The sequence below is a fragment of the Filicampus tigris genome, chromosome 1, assembly GCF_054856515.1.
Source record: "Filicampus tigris isolate MCC_2025a chromosome 1, RoL_Ftig_1.0, whole genome shotgun sequence".
In the NCBI taxonomy this organism is placed as follows: Eukaryota; Metazoa; Chordata; class Actinopteri; order Syngnathiformes; family Syngnathidae; genus Filicampus; species Filicampus tigris.
This window is the reverse complement of record NC_141217.1, coordinates 15257814-15277573: the sequence shown is the minus strand read 5'-3', so window position 1 is coordinate 15277573 and position 19760 is coordinate 15257814. Positions and strand designations below refer to the sequence as shown.

Genomic DNA, 19760 nt, shown 5'->3' with positions numbered 1-19760 from the left:
TTTACACACTCTGATGCCAACCATACGATTCTTGCATTTGTGCAATAACAGCAAACCAGCAATGTTATTCAGTCCTTTAATTCATACAACAGAATGGGGCAGTACAGGCAACATATAGGTGATCAGCACACACACTTGGTAACAGTCTGAGGGTTTAACATAGCATCCATCCACAAATGTCTGCTTTGAAGTGTTGGTATACAGTTACAGTTTGACGTGGCCCTACAGACGTTAACATCTTGCTTTGCATGGCAACTGAGTTATGTGCACTTGGCATTGACCGACACAGTTTATTACAGTACAACGTTTCATGATTCCAAAAGAAGGCAGCATATTAAAATAGAAGTGTGCATTCGTGGGTGGGAGAATGGAGTTCTTTACCATAGGAAAGAGATTTTGACAAATGGTTCTTCATGTTTTCCTTTTGTAAGAGAAAAGGACAGCAGTGGAAGTGATACTGCCAATGCAAGAGCACATTAAAGCTAAGAGAAGGGTTAGGTTTTATTTCAGTCAAAACATGGGAGGACAACTTAAACACATTCCCTTACTTGGCAGACATACAGTATATGGAGGTTTACATTGCAGGAGCAGATCTATGCAAAGGATTGTGCCACTTCCAATTGCCAATACGATCAATTCAATGAGCAAACTCAAATGTCCACCCGGTGAATTTCGTCGCGATGGTAACAATTAAAACAATGTTAATCACCTCACAACCCATTCCCAAATTCATGCCAAGCTTTCTTGCTACAAAACCCTCTTCAACTATGTTCCTCACGTCTTGATTAAGTGCACACCGCAAGTCTTCATCTATATGCTGTTCTGACACAATTGACCAAACTCTCTTTCTTTGATAACTGATTGTTTTGTGCAGCCCTGCACCCTGGCCCGATGATTCTCACACACAACACAATCACAGCCACTTACTGCAAACTATGACGATCTCCTTAAGTACTGTTCTCCCCAAATCAAACATGCATATATGTATTACAGTCTGCGAATTGTTCTGTTTTGATGAGTTGATTCCTTGCCCCAAACTAATATTGTTTCGCTTTGGTTAAGTCCATGGATACAATTAGGTAGGACCAGTGAAGCTAGAATCTCCCTGGCCAATCCCTGACCTTCCAACTAGACATTCTGCATCTCCTTGCCAATTTTGTAACTCAGGATTTTATTCCAGTCGATCTTGGTGCGCGTGACGGGCAGCTGGCGACGTAGAGCCTTAAAGGTTGTATCAGACATAGCCTGGTAGTTCTCACTGATTGCACTCTGGAGGCGAAAGTGAAGGAAAATACATTACTACTACTGTACATATTATAATTTTACATATAGAGTCTCATGAAACTAACTGCTACCTGAGATATGACAAGAGAGCAGCTTACCTGGTAGTCATTTTCAGCATGTTCGATAATGTCAACAAATTCCTTAGCTGTCTGACTTTCACTCTGTTTGAAACGCAATGAAACCATTCCATTTACAATCTTTAACCAAAAACACACAACCAGGCTGACAACAAAGTACCATCATTCTTAACTCATTCACTGCCAGACATTTTCAGACCCTGTTTTACCCTAACGTTTGGAAAAAAAAAATTGAAAAAAATATAAATAAATTCCTGGGATTGAAAGGCTGGACTGCAAAAAGACACGTAAATTCGTCAATGGCAGTGAATGAGTTAAGGACAGGGGTAACGGTTTACTTACAGTCACTGATATTGATTGTTCTATCTCTTTATGACTAACCAGCTGCACATTACCGTCTTCATAGTAGTGTACCTAGAAAAGGATGCAGCAAGATTCACCTTGACTTTTCCATTCATGTTTACCTAACTCATCATTCAAACAAAAAGGTACACCGACGTCAGCTCACCTGGATTTTCAACACTCCCACTACCTGCGCTGTCGACTGGCCAATGGTAAGTTTCCACTCTGACCTACAGCGACCATTCCTTTTTGGGAATCAAAGATCCATCATTATAGTTAGCAGTAGTGATGGACAAATGAAGCGTCACGAAGCACTTGTGACCATTTTTCACTCCTCCAGATGGCACTCTTGGTTTAAAGATGCAGTGGGAATTTAATACCTTTCCATTACACTAGCATTTATCTTTAAACCAAGCGCACCAACTGCAGGAATAAAAAAAATATCACAAGTGCTATCACAAGCTTAATTCTCCCATCACTAGTTAGTAGCAACAACAACATTTACAGACTATTTCACTGCTCTAAAAAAAATAAATAAACAAACATTCTTGACGACAGAGCCTAGCGAGTAGCTTATGAATACTACAGTACATACCTAGCTGTTAGATCATTTTTAAATTAAGATGGTACGGTACCAAAAGTTTTTGGGTTGGAACTGATGTCCCTCAATGCAGGCTATGATCGTTTGCTGGCCATCAACGGTTTTCCCATATACCTGTGACACACAAATATATAATAATACAATATAACAATACAGGAGGAGAGAAAATGGGTCAAATGTACAGTAGTCTGTCCACTACTACAGCGGTAATTTGACTTACAAGTTCAATTTGTTCCATGACCACACTCATAAGACGAATCGCAGGCATCTCAAATCATCTTTCCCCATTGAAATAATGGAAAAGCCATTATTAGTCCAGACCAGTCCCAAATTGTGCTCCTTTTGTTGTGCATGCCTTGGCCACCAGGGGGCGGTATGATAAAGACATCCAGACTAACGCTATGCTCACAGTGAGTATAAAAAAATTATATTGCGATTTTTTTCAGCCCAATATTCACAACATACAGTAACATTTACAAATATGCCGGAAAATGACATCATACCATCAAATACATTAAAACTATTACTTCAATGCAATACACTAAAGAGGTTCTGTGAGGGAGGCTGTTCTTTTTCAAGGTTTTTAAAAGGGTTCAAGTAAAGCAAGAAGACCTACTGAACTACTTCCTATCATGTATAAATATGCAATTATGTGTCATAGTATATTGTCGCTGTCCTGTGAAAAACACTCATCTCCAATTTGGGAAACTGTTTTTAATCTTCACTTTAATGCGATGTCTGTAACGTGTAAAAATAAGAAAACGGAAAAAAATGGAGATAAGTGTTTTTCACATGACAGCGACGATTATAAACATAGTAAATACACAAATACTTTTTAACCAAAAAATGTCTACATTGTACAAAGAACATGTACATAAATGTAAGACTATATTATATGTAAATATAGAACAGCAAGGGGCCCCAAAATAGAACACTGTTGAACACAATACAATAGTGAAGCCGCTACTTTTTTGTAGTGTACAGGACCATATTTTCAGGACTATAAACCGCACCCACTCTATTTTTTTGAATAACGGAAAAACAGTATATCAGCCGCACCGGGCTATAAGCCGCACCTATCTACCGGTATGTTGAAATTGAGATATCCACTACATTTGCAGAACGATTTTGAAATGCAAATGTACATGTATGTACCTGAACAGATTCTTTCGTAACAGTGCCATTTAACACGGCAGCAACTTTGCTGATTAAAACGGAAAAGAACCAAGAGAAAATAACAGTGTTTATTCATCTTCATTTCATTGCCCGTTGCCACTCGAATTTGTCAGTTAACGCCCACCTTTTATTGCTCTACTTCCACATACCACCTAATGCATAACCTAGTGCATGGTGCCTTCGCTTGTTGAACTCCTCCAACTGCAGTCACATCCTGTTAATGGCAATTGTATTGTATTGTATTGTAATTCCGGTTAGAGCGCTCCTATGGTGAAAGAAAAATCTACAGAATAGCTGCACCTTTACATAAGGCGCATGGTTCGAAACCAAGAAAAAAATACCGGCTTATGGTCCGTAAAATACGTTACATAAAAAGATTGAATTTAACAATAAAAATTCCAAATTGGGCATCACACCCTACAGTGTGAACATAGCCCACAGTTTGACTCAGTAAGATGCAGTATTATTGTTTTTCACAGAGGATAAAGATAATCTTCCTGTGAGTAGTTATATTGTCTGTCTACAAATCTAGCTACTGTTAGCATTCAAATATTGGTTGTACCACTACGAGACAGGCACCATTCGTTGGCCTGTGTATGATTTTTTTAAATTTTTGCCTTGTGTGCTTGCATGAAGCTAGTAGAGTTACCTGAGGGCATTATAAAATGTATTCAAACATACAATGTGCAATACTCCTTGTTTAATGTTTACTTTGTCAGTACATGTTAACTGGGAGTGGTAATAAACAGCTTAAAGCCTCTTTTTTAAAGAATTGTTCACTATCTGCCAACTATCGGGTCACTCGTAAGCCAAGATTGTATTCTTTTTCAGCACTCGTGTGCGACTCACTGTGCAAACTCCAGTAGGGTAGTGCTCTTTGACGTAGGCACTAAGGGCATTGTCGCAGGAATCCCTCCAAGCTTTAAGAGACGCGTCTCCTTCATATGGCTGCACATCGCTCACTTCTTTTCGAAGGTGGTCAAAGCGGAAAGACAAGCTGTTGCGAGGGTCCAGGAAGCGCCCCTGACCCAGGTCACCATGCTCTGTAATCAGGACCTGGGAATAAAACAGAGGAAGGTAAAAAAAAATTAATTAATTAATTAAAAAAGAAAACCATGTTTACGGAATTAAGAAGGAAAGATTATGTTGAGGCATACCGGGTCTTCAAAGCCATCAAGTCTGGCAGGTGTGAACTGATCCATGTTGTACTGGGCAAAGGAGCTGGACACATGGGATAGATCAATCATATAGTTAGAGGAGTTATGTTATGGGATATATATCTTATTCCATAATAAATGGTATGGTACTTACTGTGATGCTCCCTCCCTGAGGAGGGTATCATTGTCAAGAAGAAGCCGCACATCTGTAAAGACAAAAATGCACCTCACGTCACCCTTATAAATAGAATTGGAGATGACCAAATCCTAGGGGGCTCCCTCCAAATGCTTTGGATACAAGTTAGCATGTTCAATATATATGAAATAAAATTACAAATTGAGTTGTTTTATTATGACTGGCTGCATCTTTACTCTGAGCGCCCAATCTAATCATGCTTTCATTATAAGGAAATATGTGACAACTCTGATGTACCCTGATAAATGAAGTGCAAGTGACCACCAAGTACAAAAAGTTCTTACAATGACAGAATACACTTTAACAATTTACTTGATAGACTTTAGACCAAATTATTAACTGACAAAATTAATTGATGAGAAACATATGTGCAAAATAACCATGATTAGATTGATTTATTGCTTTATTTGAACATATTCACAGAAAAAAAATACATTACGTTATTCGGCACACGTGTTCACTATCTAATTCTATCCCCGTCTAAATAGTTAAATATACATAAAGTATATACCGTACAATATACTCGATAATAAAAGTATCCACATACTCCAAATACTTAATGCGGAGAGATTTTTTACCATTGAAGACCTCATTGAACTCTCCTGGGGGGGCACGGGTCACAAAGTTGGCGGCAATGCGAACCTTTCAGACCAAAAATAGATACACAGTATGAACATTAAATTGAGCTGCAATGCAAGTTAAAAACAAATGTATGCATATATGTGACTGCAAATTGGTGGTGCTGTCTACAATCATGCTTGTGCAGTTATCTATGCACATTGCATATCCAAGTGAAGCTCAATTATGCTCAAAAAACAAACCTGACTTTGTGACATTGTAAATGCAAATGCTTAGACGGGGTTCCTATTGTTTTCTTCATTCATTAACCATTGATGTTATGTTAAAACGTGCACGCAAATGCCAACGGGACTTAGTGTGTGCGGTCACATTATGCTCGTGGATTCAAAAACTACCACCTACCACCTCTGGTGACCACTTAACAAAACACAATAAACAAGCGTGGGCCTTATTCGTTGGCGTTTTCAAATATTGACTGCCGCTTTGATTCCAGGGGGTGTCCACTGGACTCCATCTAAACTAAACGACCTGGAATGGGGACTTCAAGTCATGTGAGGATACCAAATATCTGAGCTGCAACTGTACCCCTCTGACCCAAGAAAACCTTCCAATTGGCTGACATGCATCCGGGTGAATGCTGACTATAACAACTAACGGAAAATTAACACTTTTACTCAGTGGTAACGACGTGTTTAATTCCAATTAAATGTATGCAACGATTAAAGCGCATATCACACAATTATCTAGCTGAAATGAATTCCGCTAGCTGGAGATGCCTTACCAGCACTGGCTAAATGATAAGTGAAAGCTATCTTGGGAAATACAAGCATATTTGTCACTGCACTGCATTACCGAATCCTAGCCTTTCCCTCCAGTGTGTGAACTTTACTTGCTAGTAAACTAACGTAAGTGGAGGTTTGAATCAAATAAGTTTATAAGGTTCAAACCTTCTCCTCGTCTGACAGCGGTTCCTCAAAGTCAGCCATCTTGGCTCATTGTGACCCCACCTACTTGCTCGGAATGATGGAACCGAGATGCGATTGTTATGCGTGTAGGAACAGTGTGTTCTATCTAAAAAGAAAACACCACATTTCTCTGTGACGAACATTCACAAGTATCATCGCCAACATTTTTTAAAGGACAACAATAAACAAAGTAAGATTAGAAGGGGGAGTTTATCCCACTCGGATTTAATTATCACTACTTCCTGTTGTTTCTATTATCACTACTTCCTGTTGTTTCACAGAGTAAAAATGCCTTCTAAATGAAAGTATTGCCTGAACGAGCTGTCCATACTATAAACAAGTTTCAGTCATAAAATACAATTCGATAAAGTTATACCGCTCGTTGCAGTTGATTCAGACTCATTTATTGGGCTCTTGTTTTATTTTTTGGATGCGGTTTTCTTTTACTGTGAATAACGTCAAAGGAAATTCTGTTTATCCTCATTAGCTTCACCGCGCTTTCAACCACAACCGGGGTGACTACTAACGTCCAGACATGGAGTCACAGGTATATAATTCAATTCACCCCATTAGTAACCGTAGCCTATAAATCACACGCTAGAATAAGTGTACGCGTGTTGTCGCTGGTAGGTACGCTTTCTGTTATTAGTCAAGCTAGCTCACGGTTAGTCTCAAGGCTTAGTTTCGCTTGTGACTGTCAGTTGGTACACTACAGCAATTTCCTGACTGACCTGGTAACTCTTTGATAGACAAAACGGTTTAGTTAATTTGTTTATTAAATTTTATTTTATGTATACTTGGGTACGTTGAGTATAATGTTACCAATCGTTGATAACTAACTTGGTTATGTATAGGTTGGGCTTTGCTGACATTCCATTCGTGCAAGCGCTAGTCTCTTGGTTAGAAAATGAACAGAGCATTGTTCCCCGACTGCAAACGTTGCCAATTGCACGTACGTGGTTTGAGTCGTTAATTATACTGGGTGTTGTCAGGTGATTACCAACCCAGAGGAAATCGCCAGACTCTACAGACAGCTGAGCCTCTTCCCCTCACTCAGCAGAGCAGACGTGGGACCTGTCATAACCTCTCAGTATGGAGGCAAATACAGCAACATCTACACAGGTTTGTGTCGACGTTGAAGATTATCGGTACAACCCACACCAAATGATCACTGAAATTGATTATGAATATCTGATGCAGAATGGAGCCAGCGCGATCTGGAGAGGAATGAGAATGTCAAGTTTTGCAAACAGTACATCGTGTTCCATGATGACAAATCTGTGGTCTTTTCAGCGCCATCGGGAAACTGCACTGAGGTCCAAGGAGTGTATGTCCAAATTGTGCAGTTATATTTATAAATATGAATTTGAATATTTTCTAATAAGACACATGTTTTTGCTCCCCATGCCAGGTTGCTTAGTAATGATGCCCCATCTGGAGAAATGAAGGCTGTTGTCAGAAAAAGCACAGTAAAGGGGGAGGAGAACCAGTTTTTGGAGGTTTGTTTCTTGTTTATACTCCAGAGCAGTGTCGCTCAAACTTTTTACACCAAGTACGGCCTAAAAAAAATACTCTATAAACTTCATAAAATAGCTCTTAAAGTACCACAATAATGATCAACACTGAACACAGCGGCAAAGTAACTCTATGAGAAAAACAACTTTTATTCCTAAAAAGTACATATGATATTGTAAGCCACTGTAACATTATGTAGTTTGAACATACAGTAATCACTCTTCTTCAATATCCATTATTCGATCTGCTTATTCTCACAAGGGTCGCGGGCGTGCTGCAGCCTATCCCAGTTGTCTTCGGGCAGTAGGCGGGGTACACCCTGAATTGGTTGCCAGCCAATAGTAAATTAAAAAAATTATACTTAAATAAGGATTAACTTAAAATGTATTGCACCTAAAGGTTAAATACAATTTGTACCAAAATACATGTAAAATCCTGTATTTGTTAAAGATTATATGCAAATGTTTTGAACTTGAAACTGAACTACCGTATACTTAGGCAATGATTAATTTGCATACCACTAGGAGGAGCCCGCAACAAGACCAGACTTCACGTAATCTAATGAGATGCATCACGTTCAAATATGTTACTTTAGTAACACTATTATGCTCAAATTTGTTTGACAGAGTTTGCCAATTCCCAATAACAATATGAATTGGATTAAAAGGATACTCGTCTGGCATTGTCAGCCCAAAATGAACATTATCTGTGTATCTGATAGCTGAGTTTTTAGATATAACTCCAGGATTTCAAGTGATTGTACTTTTTTTTTTGCTTCTGATTGACAGACGTACTGTGATTCTGATGTCCTATGGCATCATAGTTAATTCTGTTTTACAAATGCAGTCTGCTGGTGTTTGTACTACTCTACATGTTCTTCATCTACATTTTGCTGTCATTTAGTCTAGTCTTTGAAACTGAGATTGTAATACGGTTCTCCAATGACTTTATTCTCCAGATCTGGAATAAAAACATCAAGATGAAAAGTATCAATGTCACAGCTTTGAAGAAGCATGGAAAAGTCTATGAAGATGGTAAGTTACCCCAAAAATCTGATTCACTAAAATCATAATGAGATCCAATTCCTGATGTAAAATGTTCTACAGACAACAATATGAAATTTGAATCACAGAATGACCTCAATTGTGTTTGGTGTCCTCAGACTTCTTTGGTTGCTTGGTCTGGTCCCATTCTGAGACACACCTCCTGTATGTGGCTGAGAAAAAGAGACCCAAAGCCGAGTCTTTCTTCCAGGTGTGTTACCAGGGCTGGTTTGGTAGTACATTATCCCTAAAAGTAGATAACCACCATTATAATTAGTAAAACACTATGTAATAACCAATAAATTCAAAAGGTCTGTTTCTTCTTTACACAATTGTCATTTTGTTTGTATGTGTGTATTGGTTGATTGATTGCTTGATCTGACTTTCTGATTGTAGACCGAGTCTTCACCGTTGTCATCTACTGTGGATGAGGAAGAGACTCTGAGATCAGAGAAGAAAGATGCTATCAAAGTAGATCCGTTCAGCACATATGAGAGTTTGAGTTTTCTCTCCTGTGTCATGTGACTAATGCTATTGTTTCCCCCCCCCCCCCTCCCTTTGGTTGACCTGAAGGGAGAGCAGTTTGCCTTCTATGAGGACTGGGGAGAGTCACTGGTTCATAAGAGTAGCCCAGTACTCTGTGTTATGGACATAGAGGGGAACAATGTTTCTGTGTTAGAAGGAGTGCCTGAGAACATCTCACCAGGACAGGTTGGTGCACAATGTACACGGTTCTGTTCATTTGCCACTACCTAATAAACCATGATCTTAACATATTTACCCGTCCAAACAATGAAATGCTAAATTCACATTCAAAGTTTTGATAGGACTATGCACATGTTGGATGTCATGAGCAATTTTTTTTTGTTTAGCATTTATTCAAAGTGATTTCTTGAATGAAAACAGACCATCAAAGTGCTTGTTAAAAGTCAAGGCCTCTCTTCTGGTCTCTGTAGGCATTTTGGGCTCCAGGTGACACTGGTATAGTGTTTGTTGGATGGTGTCATGAGCCTTTCAGACTTGGAATCAGGACCTGTCCCAACAGGAGGTGATTTCATCTTCATTTTTATCAGCACACTGTCTGTGTTAACCCTGTTTCAAATAGAATCCTCATTTCGTATGTCACCAGTCACCATCATGCATGTTTCTCATTGTCTTCCAGTTCGTCTTTGTACTATGTGGATCTCACTGGAGGCAAATGTGGTAAGTAGTTAGCTTAGCTTAAGAGCTGATAGTCAAACTATGCTACTCTGGAAATGACTGAGCAAATGGATGTAGTTACTTTTTTTAAACTTAGTTTGCTCACTCATTTTATTGCATATGTTGTGTCTCTCAGAGCAGTTGACATCTGGAAACAGTGCAGTGTTCTCGCCCAGGCTGAGCCCAGACCAGTGCCGGATTGTCTACCAAGAAAATAGTCTCTTTGGACCACACATGCAGTGTACCCAACTGTGCATGGTAAAGCTCATTACACATTAAAGCTGTCTACTCTTTTTTTCATTTCTTTTTTTCAACCAGACGCATTCTCTGAAGTCATTGTTTAACATGGATTTTTGGGGAATTGTGGATAGACTACAGTATACGTTGTAATGTTGAATCACTTATTCTTCTGTTTTCTTGATGTACTTTCTAGTATGATTGGTATACTAAGAAGACCTCAGTGGTGGTGGATGTGGTGAAGAGACCAGGAGAAGGTAAGTAACATTTGTTGCACTTTTTACTGCACACTTTCTTCATAAAATTAGTCTTGACTGTTTGTGTTTGTACAGATGGCTTCACTGGCATCTATTGCACTCAGCTGCCGCCCAAGTGCTGGTCAGCTGATAGTCAGCGAATTCTTTTTGCCTGTCCTCAGCGCAGCCGCAAGGTCTTTCTCATTTCATAATACTTATTGTGTATTGTGTATATTTAATAGACAGTGGGGTTTGTTGGGGGTTTTTCACTCACATGTTGAATGTCCTTGATTAAAGATTGGTTCTTGTCTGTGTTGAAGGAGTTGCTGATGGTGGACATAAACACAGGGAGTGTCACCTCTCTGGCTTCAAGTGAGTCAATACATACCTAAAGCTCATGAAGTTAATGAATGAACGGGTTCATTTCATCAGTCTGCATGTTTAAAGTGGAAATCAACCCAAACATGTTTTTTTTCAAGAATATGTTCCCAGCAGGCCCACTAGTTGAAACACATTCTGATTAATATTGTGTTTGTGGAATTTGAGTTAAGCAGCAATATCCACTCATTTTTAGCTATCTCAGGAGGCAGTCATTTTGTCACTTCTGTCGACTAAAAATGACATCACAACTGCTCAGGGCTTGGGTATCGACCAATCACGGCTCAGCTTCAGAAAACAGGTCAGTCGTGATTGCTCGTTACCTCAGCCCTGAGCAGTTGTAATGTCATTTTCAGTCGACAGAAGTGACAAATGGCCGCACCCTCATTTGGCATTTGGCTAAAAACGGGTGGATTAACTCCTATTCCACAACGCAATATTTATCAGAATGCCTTTTTTCAACTAGTGAGTTTGCTTAGAACATATTCTTGAAAAATATGTTTGGGTTGACTTCCACTTTAAGTAATGATATATTGTGAAATATGTTATGCATTTGCAGTACATGCAGCAGAGCAGTTTTTTCTCCACCTAAGCCCTATGTGAACAACAATTCACTATTGATAACAGTGTGGAATTGCAACTCCAACCTAGCCTGATAACAGACTTTATACTCTTCTCCAAAATATCAACCTAATCCTCTTTTTTTTCCCCATCTGCTTGCGATGATGTGATGCACATCTGTTCTTGAAAACGTGAGACGCTTTTAAATGGAAACATATCCGCCCCGGTTAAGATATTCATCTGCTATCTTCTCTCTTACGATAGCTCACGTCTGATATCAATTCTTCTCAAGAATTTGAACATGTTTATATCAGTCCCTTTTGATCAAGTTATAGTGATGGACAAATGAAGCTTCATGAAGCCCTTGTGATAATTTTTGACTCCCCTAGGTGGCACTCTTGATTTAAAGATGTAGTGGAAATTTAATACATTTCTATTGCACCAGCCATTATCTTTACACCAAGAGCATCATCTGGAGGAGTAAGAACATATCACAAGTGCTTCTTGTAGCTTCATTTTCCCAGCACGAGTGACACTAACCCTTCTTGGGTTTGCTTCATTTCAATTCGGTAGTTATTAATTGATCAGGTGTGGTTTCAAACCGATTTGATGTGATTTGAAAGCACAAATTGACATTATGGGGCTAATTTTGACAGTCTTGAGTTTTCACCATATTTATCAATTTCCAAAGTATCCAACAATGCTTTACTGTACTGTACAACATTTATGAGTAGTGTAAACATGGGGTAATATTTTAGGCAAATGTTAAGTGGTGCATACAGTATGGGGTTAAAATTTTGATCTTAACTGTAAAACCAGTTTTAATTTGATTTACCAGTAGTCCAACACAAAATGAAAATCACATCAATGACGACAAAAATAGACATAGGAGCGGTATACTGATTTATTTTCCATGCATTCCGCCTTATCCGGAACTTAAGGAGTTTGGAGAAGCAAACCAAAACAGACTGTTTGTTTGAGTGGTCGCTTTTGGGGCTAGGATGATGCAACACAATGTCCACCGGTCCAAAATGTCTTTCCACTAATCAATAGGTGTATTTATAATCAAATATATTTCATGTGTTCCATAGAGTCAGGCATGGGTGCCTGGAATCTGCTGACTGTTGAGAGAGATCTGATAGTGGCAAGCTGCTCTTCTCCAAACTGCCCTCCAAGTCTGGTATTCATTTCTTTATTCAAGTATTAACATGGCACAAAGAGTTCTTGTTGTGGAATCGGATAGAACAACCTCAATTGTCAATCGTAAAACTGTCACAGATATCTTTCTTTGAACAAGTACCCTAAACCCTAATGAAAAATTTGCATATATTGGCAGGTCTCAGTTGGGCTCATTACCCATCCAGACTTCTTCAACCTTTGAATTATATCAAGCTAAAACGGCAATAAATAAAATGCACAAGTTGTGATGAATGTTTAACTCAAATGTCTTCATTTCATGAGACAACACTTACTCATGTACAAATATTGCTGATGTAGGTTTTTCCCGCACAACAACCAAAAATATCTATAAACGGCTATTCAGCAATTGCATTTTTGTACAAATTTGTGATGTTTCTAGTTAACGTTCCAATTGATGGAATTGCGGGTCAAAATAGGAAAACGGTCCCTCTGTCCTCCATTGCAATCTTTCTTGTGTCTCATGTCCAGAGAGTGGGTTTCCTTCCAACCAGGGATTCTGAAGAAGAAGTGGTCTGGACTACACTGGAGGAATCTCAGACAATGCCGGAAATTGATTGGCAGATCCTGACTTTCACCCCTCCCTCAGAGCAAGACAACAGTCAATACCGTAAGAGTGGAATTCTGCTTTTGGTTTTGTTCCATTTTCAAACGTACATTTCCAATCTATTCTATGATAAGAGCTTCCAATGCTACACATTTAAATTGTACACCAACTGTGTAGTTCTGTACCGAGCGATTTTAATTATTTTAAAATTTTGATGTGCCTGTGTCAAATACTGCTTGTTATAGTTGGTGTTTTTTTTCTCTCTGTGTTGTTTATTTATGGAAGAAAGAATAAGGAACACTCCCAAGTAACATTTTGATTAATTGGTAATAAACTTGGATTTTTCCAGGCAAGCACTAATATTTGTGAAAATATTTGTTGTCTAGACTTGAAATTGGACTTGAAGTCTTTGGTATAATTCCACTTTCTGTTTTCCAGCCGGCCTTGACTTTGAAGCTTTACTGATTAAACCAAAGGAGGTGAAGGATGGTGCCAAGCTACCTCTGATTGTGTCTCCACATGGTTGGTGCTTTTGCTGATTTAAATTTGCATTACTGGTCTCCTCGTGTATTGTCTTAGGACACAGAGGATAGTGCACATGACTGTCATGGTTAATTATTCTTAAATTGTTTTCTTGTTGCACACAATTTATATTGTGAATATAATTCTAATAATTACACATCTCAATTGTAGAAAGTCAACAAGCTAGGTTATTACTAGGGATGCTCCGATCGATCGGGCACCGATCATGATTGGCCGATTTTCGTGAAAAATTACGTGATCGGAATATTCGATCAAAGCCTTTTAATGCCGATCAAAACATCCGATCACCCGCATTTCATGCTTGGCTGCCGCGAAACGAAATGGCAAAAAAGTTGATTTGTTTAATACGCGACGACGTCCCTCTGCCCAAAAGCATCACTCGCGCCGCCCTGCACGTAACCGCGCGAGCTACATTGACTCCAATTGAAACGCGTCGCCAGAAAGGCTCCCTAACGGAGCAGAGGGGAGGGACGCAACACAAGGCTGCGAAGCATGAGCTGCGGGTGAACGGATGTTTTGATTGGCAATAAAAGGCTTTGATCGAATATTCCGAACACCGCGGTTGGTGTGAACATAGCATCGTCTGCTGTGTGTGTGGAGTTTGCGTCTTGTAATACTGTACATGCCATGAAAAGGTTCCTCGCGGAGGGGAGCATGGCCAAAAGTTTAAACACAACCAAATAATTAGATATTTGAAGAACAAGCAATTGAGAGACTATGGTGAATTTACGAGGCTCACTGCATTGATTAAAGTCAAGGTGGACACAGCGTCATTGACAAATGCACAAGATAATAAATTTCCTGAGTCATTTCAATCTAGGAACTCATTGAATAGTTTATTCAAGTGAAGCCTGCATGTGACTATTTTTTCTACTTTGATTATATTCTGAACCATGCAATGTTTAGGTGGCATGTTATTTATTTGATGTTTTTCATAATTAAGTCTTTTGAGACTGCTGATTATTTTTGATCTGTTAAAAACTGTGTTACTAAAAGCTGGTAAATTGAAGTTTTTCAGTTATCTTTGTGACTGGGTAATTGTTGTATTGTGCCAGCAACGGTTTTGTATTTCTTCATGCTTTTGAAAATATATATAGATTTTTGTCAAAATTACGGCAATAATATGGCAGTTTTTTGTTTTTTCAGATAATATTGCATAATAGTAGTCACCATAAATAAATAAAAAAATATACAGATATTCCATGTGATCGGTATTGGCCCTATCTCACTCATGCATGATTGGTATCGGTGTCATAAAACCTGATCGGAACATCCCTAGTTATTACTACTGTGATTGTTATACTTTGAGTAATGCATGAACGTTGAATAATCAACTGTATTTTAAATTATTTATTGTCATAGGGGGTCCTCACTCTGTGTTTGTTGCGGACTGGCGTCTGTCCCCGGCTGTGCAATGCAGGTTGGGCTTTGCTATTTTACTAGGTAAGTTCAAATCCCAAAGTGAAACCTTAGAACGTTACACCTTATCTATGTGTACCAATGCTAATGGAAAAAAATGGTCAACAAACTTTAATAATCTCAAATACACACTCTGTATGTTTACTTTGAATGTTTTTGTTATTTTCTGTATAGGACACATTTTCTGACTCCAAACCAATGAATAAATCCACATTCTTCTTCCGTAGTCTATTCAAAATCGTAAACCCCGACTTCAAACAGTGCTTAGTGTTACATTCGGTCGAAACATTGGTAGCTCGACAAGAGCATTTTCCGCACATTTATATTTCTTGAAACAATACCAAATTTTGATATCACATTAGTGTAATGTTTTAATTAGGCGCTGCCTTACGAATAACTGGAGATCATTTCAGAGTGTAGTCTAGCCATTTTAATCTTGTTCTCGTAATCCCGTGATGTCAAGGATTTGGTTTCCCCCACTTTGATGCTTGAAGAACATGTAATATAGGAATGTAATAGTGTGTGCAAGTTGCTATTAGTGCAAAACTCTATTTACTATCGATACCTTCTTTTGTTTTGCTTGTTTTCAGTGAACTATCGTGGATCGATTGGATTTGGCCAGGACAATATCCTCTCATTGCCGGGCAATGTTGGCACACAGGATGTTAAAGATGTTCAAGTACAATGAATAATCCTACATGCTAAAGTACCGGTAACTCAGGTGGCAGTGATTCTTTTGTTTTACTTCTGGACCTAACAGTGCAGATTGTTAATTTAATAGTGTTTAATTGGCGTAATTGCAATTGTGAAACAGTCTCTATTCCATACAGTTCATGTCTTCTTAGTTATTCCTGTTGTTTTCATGTTTTTCACCATCAGTTTGCTGTTGAAAGTGTTCTGAAAGGTGACGAGTTCGACAGGCAGAAGTTGGCAGTTACTGGAGGTTCCCACGGTGGTTTCTTAGCCTGTCATCTCATTGGCCAATATCCCGGTTATTACAAGTCTTGTGTGGCTTTCAACCCTGTCGTCAATTTGGCCTCTATGGTTTGCAGTACAGACATCCCAGACTGGTATAGTGTGACATGTTTGTTTTGTTTGTGTGTATGCCGCTAGTGTTTAGCAATGCATACATATAAGAAAATCCACGCTTTTCCTTTCACTGCTGTTGTTTGACATTTTTGATTTTTACAGGTGCGTGTTTGAGGCTGGCAGAGACTACAGTGCAGTGAGTATACATGAACCTGCTGTTTGGGAACAGATGTTGAACAAGTCTCCAGTCCAACTTGTGGCGCAGGTATGAGTATTGTGTGTGTCTATTTGTGACATGTGTGTGGCAGTTAAGTGGTGCTAATCCAGCTGCGGACATGTCGTAACACAATTGTAGGTGCAGACACCGGTCTTACTCTTACTAGGAGAGGATGACAAGCGTGTGCCCCACAAACAAGGAATTGAATACTACAGAGCTTTGAAAGCAAAGCAGGTGCCTGTCCGGTAAGATGCTTTTTTTTTTTAGTTGTTTGTTTTGTGGGTTCTGTCATATGAGTTGTTCATTCTCTGTTCCTGGTGTATTTGGTGTGCAGTTTGCTGCTGTATCCAGGGAACAACCACTCCCTGTCCAATGTGGATGCGGAGTCTGATAGCTTCATGAACAGCGCTCTATGGATAATACAATACTTGTGTGAGTGATGTGGCTTGAATGAAAAGAGTATACACTGTTAACTCTAGCAGAATGTATCGGGTTACTAACAGAGGTTCTTTTCCTGTTTTTGGGACGTTGTCAAGCCAAAGCAAACTGGTCTGAAACCAGAACACTTTATATTAACTTGAATCTGTCTGTGTCTTTGGTGATTACTACAATGTCTTACACGATGTGAATGATTCTTTAAAAAACTCTTAACTGTTCTAAATTTGAATAAAGTCTGTTTTAAATTAGTATTCATGCCGTCGTTATTCCGTAATAGTGCATTCATAATATTGTAGTGTGAGAAAAAATCTTTAAATTTTTGTATTTTGGTCTATGTGGAATGAAACAGACTTCAGTGCAGTGATGAAGCATGAAAAAGGATATGAAGAGTGTACTCACAAGGAAGATGTTGTGAAAGTTCTTTCACAAAATTGTGTATATTTCTAAATATAATCAGTAATTTAATGTCGTATAAAAAATTGATTGATCGAAAAATAGGAGCGTAGGAATAATCAAGTTCATGCTTCTTTTTGCTCCTTTTCAGAAGTCTTGATATCTTGATTGAGTTTGAAGTCAAAGCATTAGTCCATTTATGTTCATTGCCTTTATCTGTGGTCATAAGATTTGCATTATCACCAAGTTAATATGAATTATTCAGGGTGCTAAATTGAGTTGTTGTTTTTTTTATACTTTAGGGTATAGGTAAAATCTGACTTTGCATGTTCCTGTCCCCAATTATTTTTCCTTGTTAATATAGTTCACTAAGGAATTTAAATTTCTTTAAACAGAACGTGAGTGTTCATAACACAAATTTTAATGTGTTGCTGACTGACTGATACACTCTTCAGAGTTGCCCTTTATCACAGATGATGAACAGACTATGAATTTAAAAGTAGAGGGGGGAGGGTGCGTTTCACCCAATAATGCCCTTCACTGTCATTGCAAATTTCTTAGCTGTCCCAAACCTTCAAACGGAAAATAACATACACTAACATTCCCCACTGTGTTACCTGAGACCCTCATCATGTGAATTGTCCCTTGACACAGGCCTGAGCATTGCACCAGCAAAAACAATCACCTGCAATATAAAAATAAAAGTCTATAAATTCATTCAATGCTGAGATGTAAAAAATTAAGGTGTTATCAAAAATGAGTGTTGTAAAACATTTTTAAAAAGTCATTTCCAACTTCCTGATTACCGGTAATCATCCGCTTATTAATGTAGGAAGTGTTGTTAATACTTTTAGAACATATCTATACTTCAAAATTTGATATGGATCTCAATTGGCACAGGTCAATTTACCTGGAACATATTTGTGTGTGCAGGGAAAATTAGATTTTTGATCAGTTGAAATCCATGTACTATAGGGATGATGATGATTATGATGATGATGATGAAACGGTCCAATCCTAGTACTGTATAGTAGTCTCTGGGGCTGGGGCAGCAGTCCTGTCGCGCACGCGCCAACAGTTGGGAAGCTCGAGCGAGCCCACGCGGACGCTACGAATGCTGGCAGCAGAGGTCATGCACGAAAGAAGCACAGCTGAACGGATGACACGGTGATGGAGTAGCCCACTCTGGACAGGTGGAGGAGCCGGCCACCGGTTGTTGGAAGAGAGGTGCGTACGTGTTGCCCCGCTGTCAACATGACTCAAACGCAGGCATGATAACTATGTGGTTTGAGATTAATTATTATGTAAGGCATCGGACTGGTGTAGCATGTAGCCGTGCGCATATGAGCAAGAAACTAATCCCCTCATGCAGTTGTAGTAGAGTTGCGTGGTGACGGCGTCTGTGTCGAGGAAGCACAACAGGCGCACTTTTACACTCGCATGCCATTCAAATAGATGGCGAGTTGAAATGTTTTTCTAAGGTGTCCTATTAGTGACGTCACTTGGCGAAGCAACGAGTTTTGTTGCAGGCAACAGCTGGCCGTCACGACAATTTGGGAAACAAAGGCAAGTGAGGTGCTTGCAGTTGCTACTCTGTTACAATTGATTTTGCGTGTTGTTTGTAATTTGCTCTCAATTGTCGCAACGAGATTACAAGGTTGCATTGTGCAATTTGTTAATGAGGCTGTCAATCGCCCATGCCGGTTCTAAACCAGTCACATGTGTACATAAATGTTGTAATTTGTACAGTCGAAGCAAGAATTTTGATCAGTCCCAACAAAGCATCCAAAAGCTAAATTCGTTGTGTGCAACAATGACGGATGACAGATTGACAACTGTGTTATGACTGACAAGCAGATTTAACCAATCACTCAGTTGGATGTGTGCAGTGACCACTGCCGTCCTATCCTCTTGGATTAGAGGAGGGATTATGGTTTGGATTTGCCTATGATTTACAGGCCATTCCAATATCTGGCCCATCACAAATAGATGCGTTTTTTGATTCTCCATTGGTAGGACGGTGGATATAAGCAAATCTGATTCACGGTTCTGAGGTTGGGGTTTCGAATCCGGACTCTTGAGTCCTGTGCTTGCGTGGGTATTCCCTGCATGGATATTCCTGTTTCCTCCCACGTTCCAAAATGTTTCTTAGGTCAGTTGAAGACTCTAACTTGTCCTTAGGTGTGCGCGTGAGTGTAAATGCTTGTTTGTATTTGCCCTGCAATTGATTTTAGCCCAGTAGGCATAGGCAGATATAAAATTCTGACCGTACGATAACTGTGAGCAAATATATTGCGGTATCGCAGTATTAAAATTACGGCTCTAGAATGTTTTTCATCACACCACAAATGCAGAATAAAAACAAAAAGTCATTTTCAGTTGAATTAAGATTCAGCATTGATCTATCTCTTCTTTTGACTGATTTTTCTT

The 19760-nt window shown here is 39.0% G+C and overlaps 3 protein-coding genes across 10 annotated transcripts in view; 2 read left to right on the top strand and 1 right to left on the bottom strand.

The window, feature by feature from the left end:
* Positions 1-62: 62 nt before the first annotated feature.
* Positions 63-7236, bottom strand: capza1b (capping actin protein of muscle Z-line subunit alpha 1b). 2 transcript variants are annotated; one of them, XM_086053869.1, is made up of 11 exons: positions 7218-7236; positions 6360-6483; positions 5412-5475; positions 4792-4843; positions 4638-4701; positions 4330-4536; positions 2339-2418; positions 1870-1948; positions 1704-1775; positions 1383-1445; positions 63-1269 (listed from the first exon to the last, which is right to left on the bottom strand). In XM_086053869.1, exons 2-11 carry the CDS (start codon positions 6396-6398, stop codon positions 1129-1131), a joined length of 861 nt encoding a protein of 286 aa, XP_085909995.1. In that variant the 5' UTR covers positions 6399-6483; positions 7218-7236; the 3' UTR covers positions 63-1128. The 2 variants fall into 2 exon arrangements, with proteins under 2 accessions (XP_085909995.1, XP_085909914.1); XM_086053788.1 differs by lacking the exon at positions 7218-7236 and having other exon boundaries at positions 6360-6573.
* LOC147152967 (acylamino-acid-releasing enzyme-like) lies at positions 6453-17188 on the top strand. 2 transcript variants are annotated; one of them, XM_086053253.1, is made up of 24 exons: positions 6453-6567; positions 6865-6924; positions 7370-7499; positions 7578-7704; positions 7789-7876; positions 8851-8926; positions 9055-9146; positions 9332-9406; positions 9509-9646; positions 9892-9983; positions 10098-10138; positions 10272-10393; positions 10569-10629; positions 10705-10802; positions 10929-10980; positions 12639-12727; positions 13216-13354; positions 13730-13813; positions 15197-15277; positions 15844-15932; positions 16133-16323; positions 16445-16547; positions 16638-16744; positions 16834-17188. In XM_086053253.1, exons 2-24 carry the CDS (start codon positions 6913-6915, stop codon positions 16937-16939), a joined length of 2193 nt encoding a protein of 730 aa, XP_085909379.1. In that variant the 5' UTR covers positions 6453-6567; positions 6865-6912; the 3' UTR covers positions 16940-17188. The 2 variants fall into 2 exon arrangements, with proteins under 2 accessions (XP_085909379.1, XP_085909301.1); XM_086053175.1 differs by lacking the exon at positions 6453-6567 and having other exon boundaries at positions 6595-6924.
* A 1216-nt stretch (positions 17189-18404) lies between these two features.
* LOC147152966 (ERC protein 2-like) overlaps positions 18405-19760 on the top strand; it is a 133828-nt gene continuing 132472 nt past the window's right edge. For all 6 annotated transcript variants that reach the window (XR_015089757.1, XM_086052970.1, XM_086052695.1 and 3 more), the window contains exon 1: positions 18405-18557. The gene's annotated coding sequence lies outside the window, so the exon portion shown is untranslated. The remainder of the gene's footprint in view (positions 18558-19760) is intronic.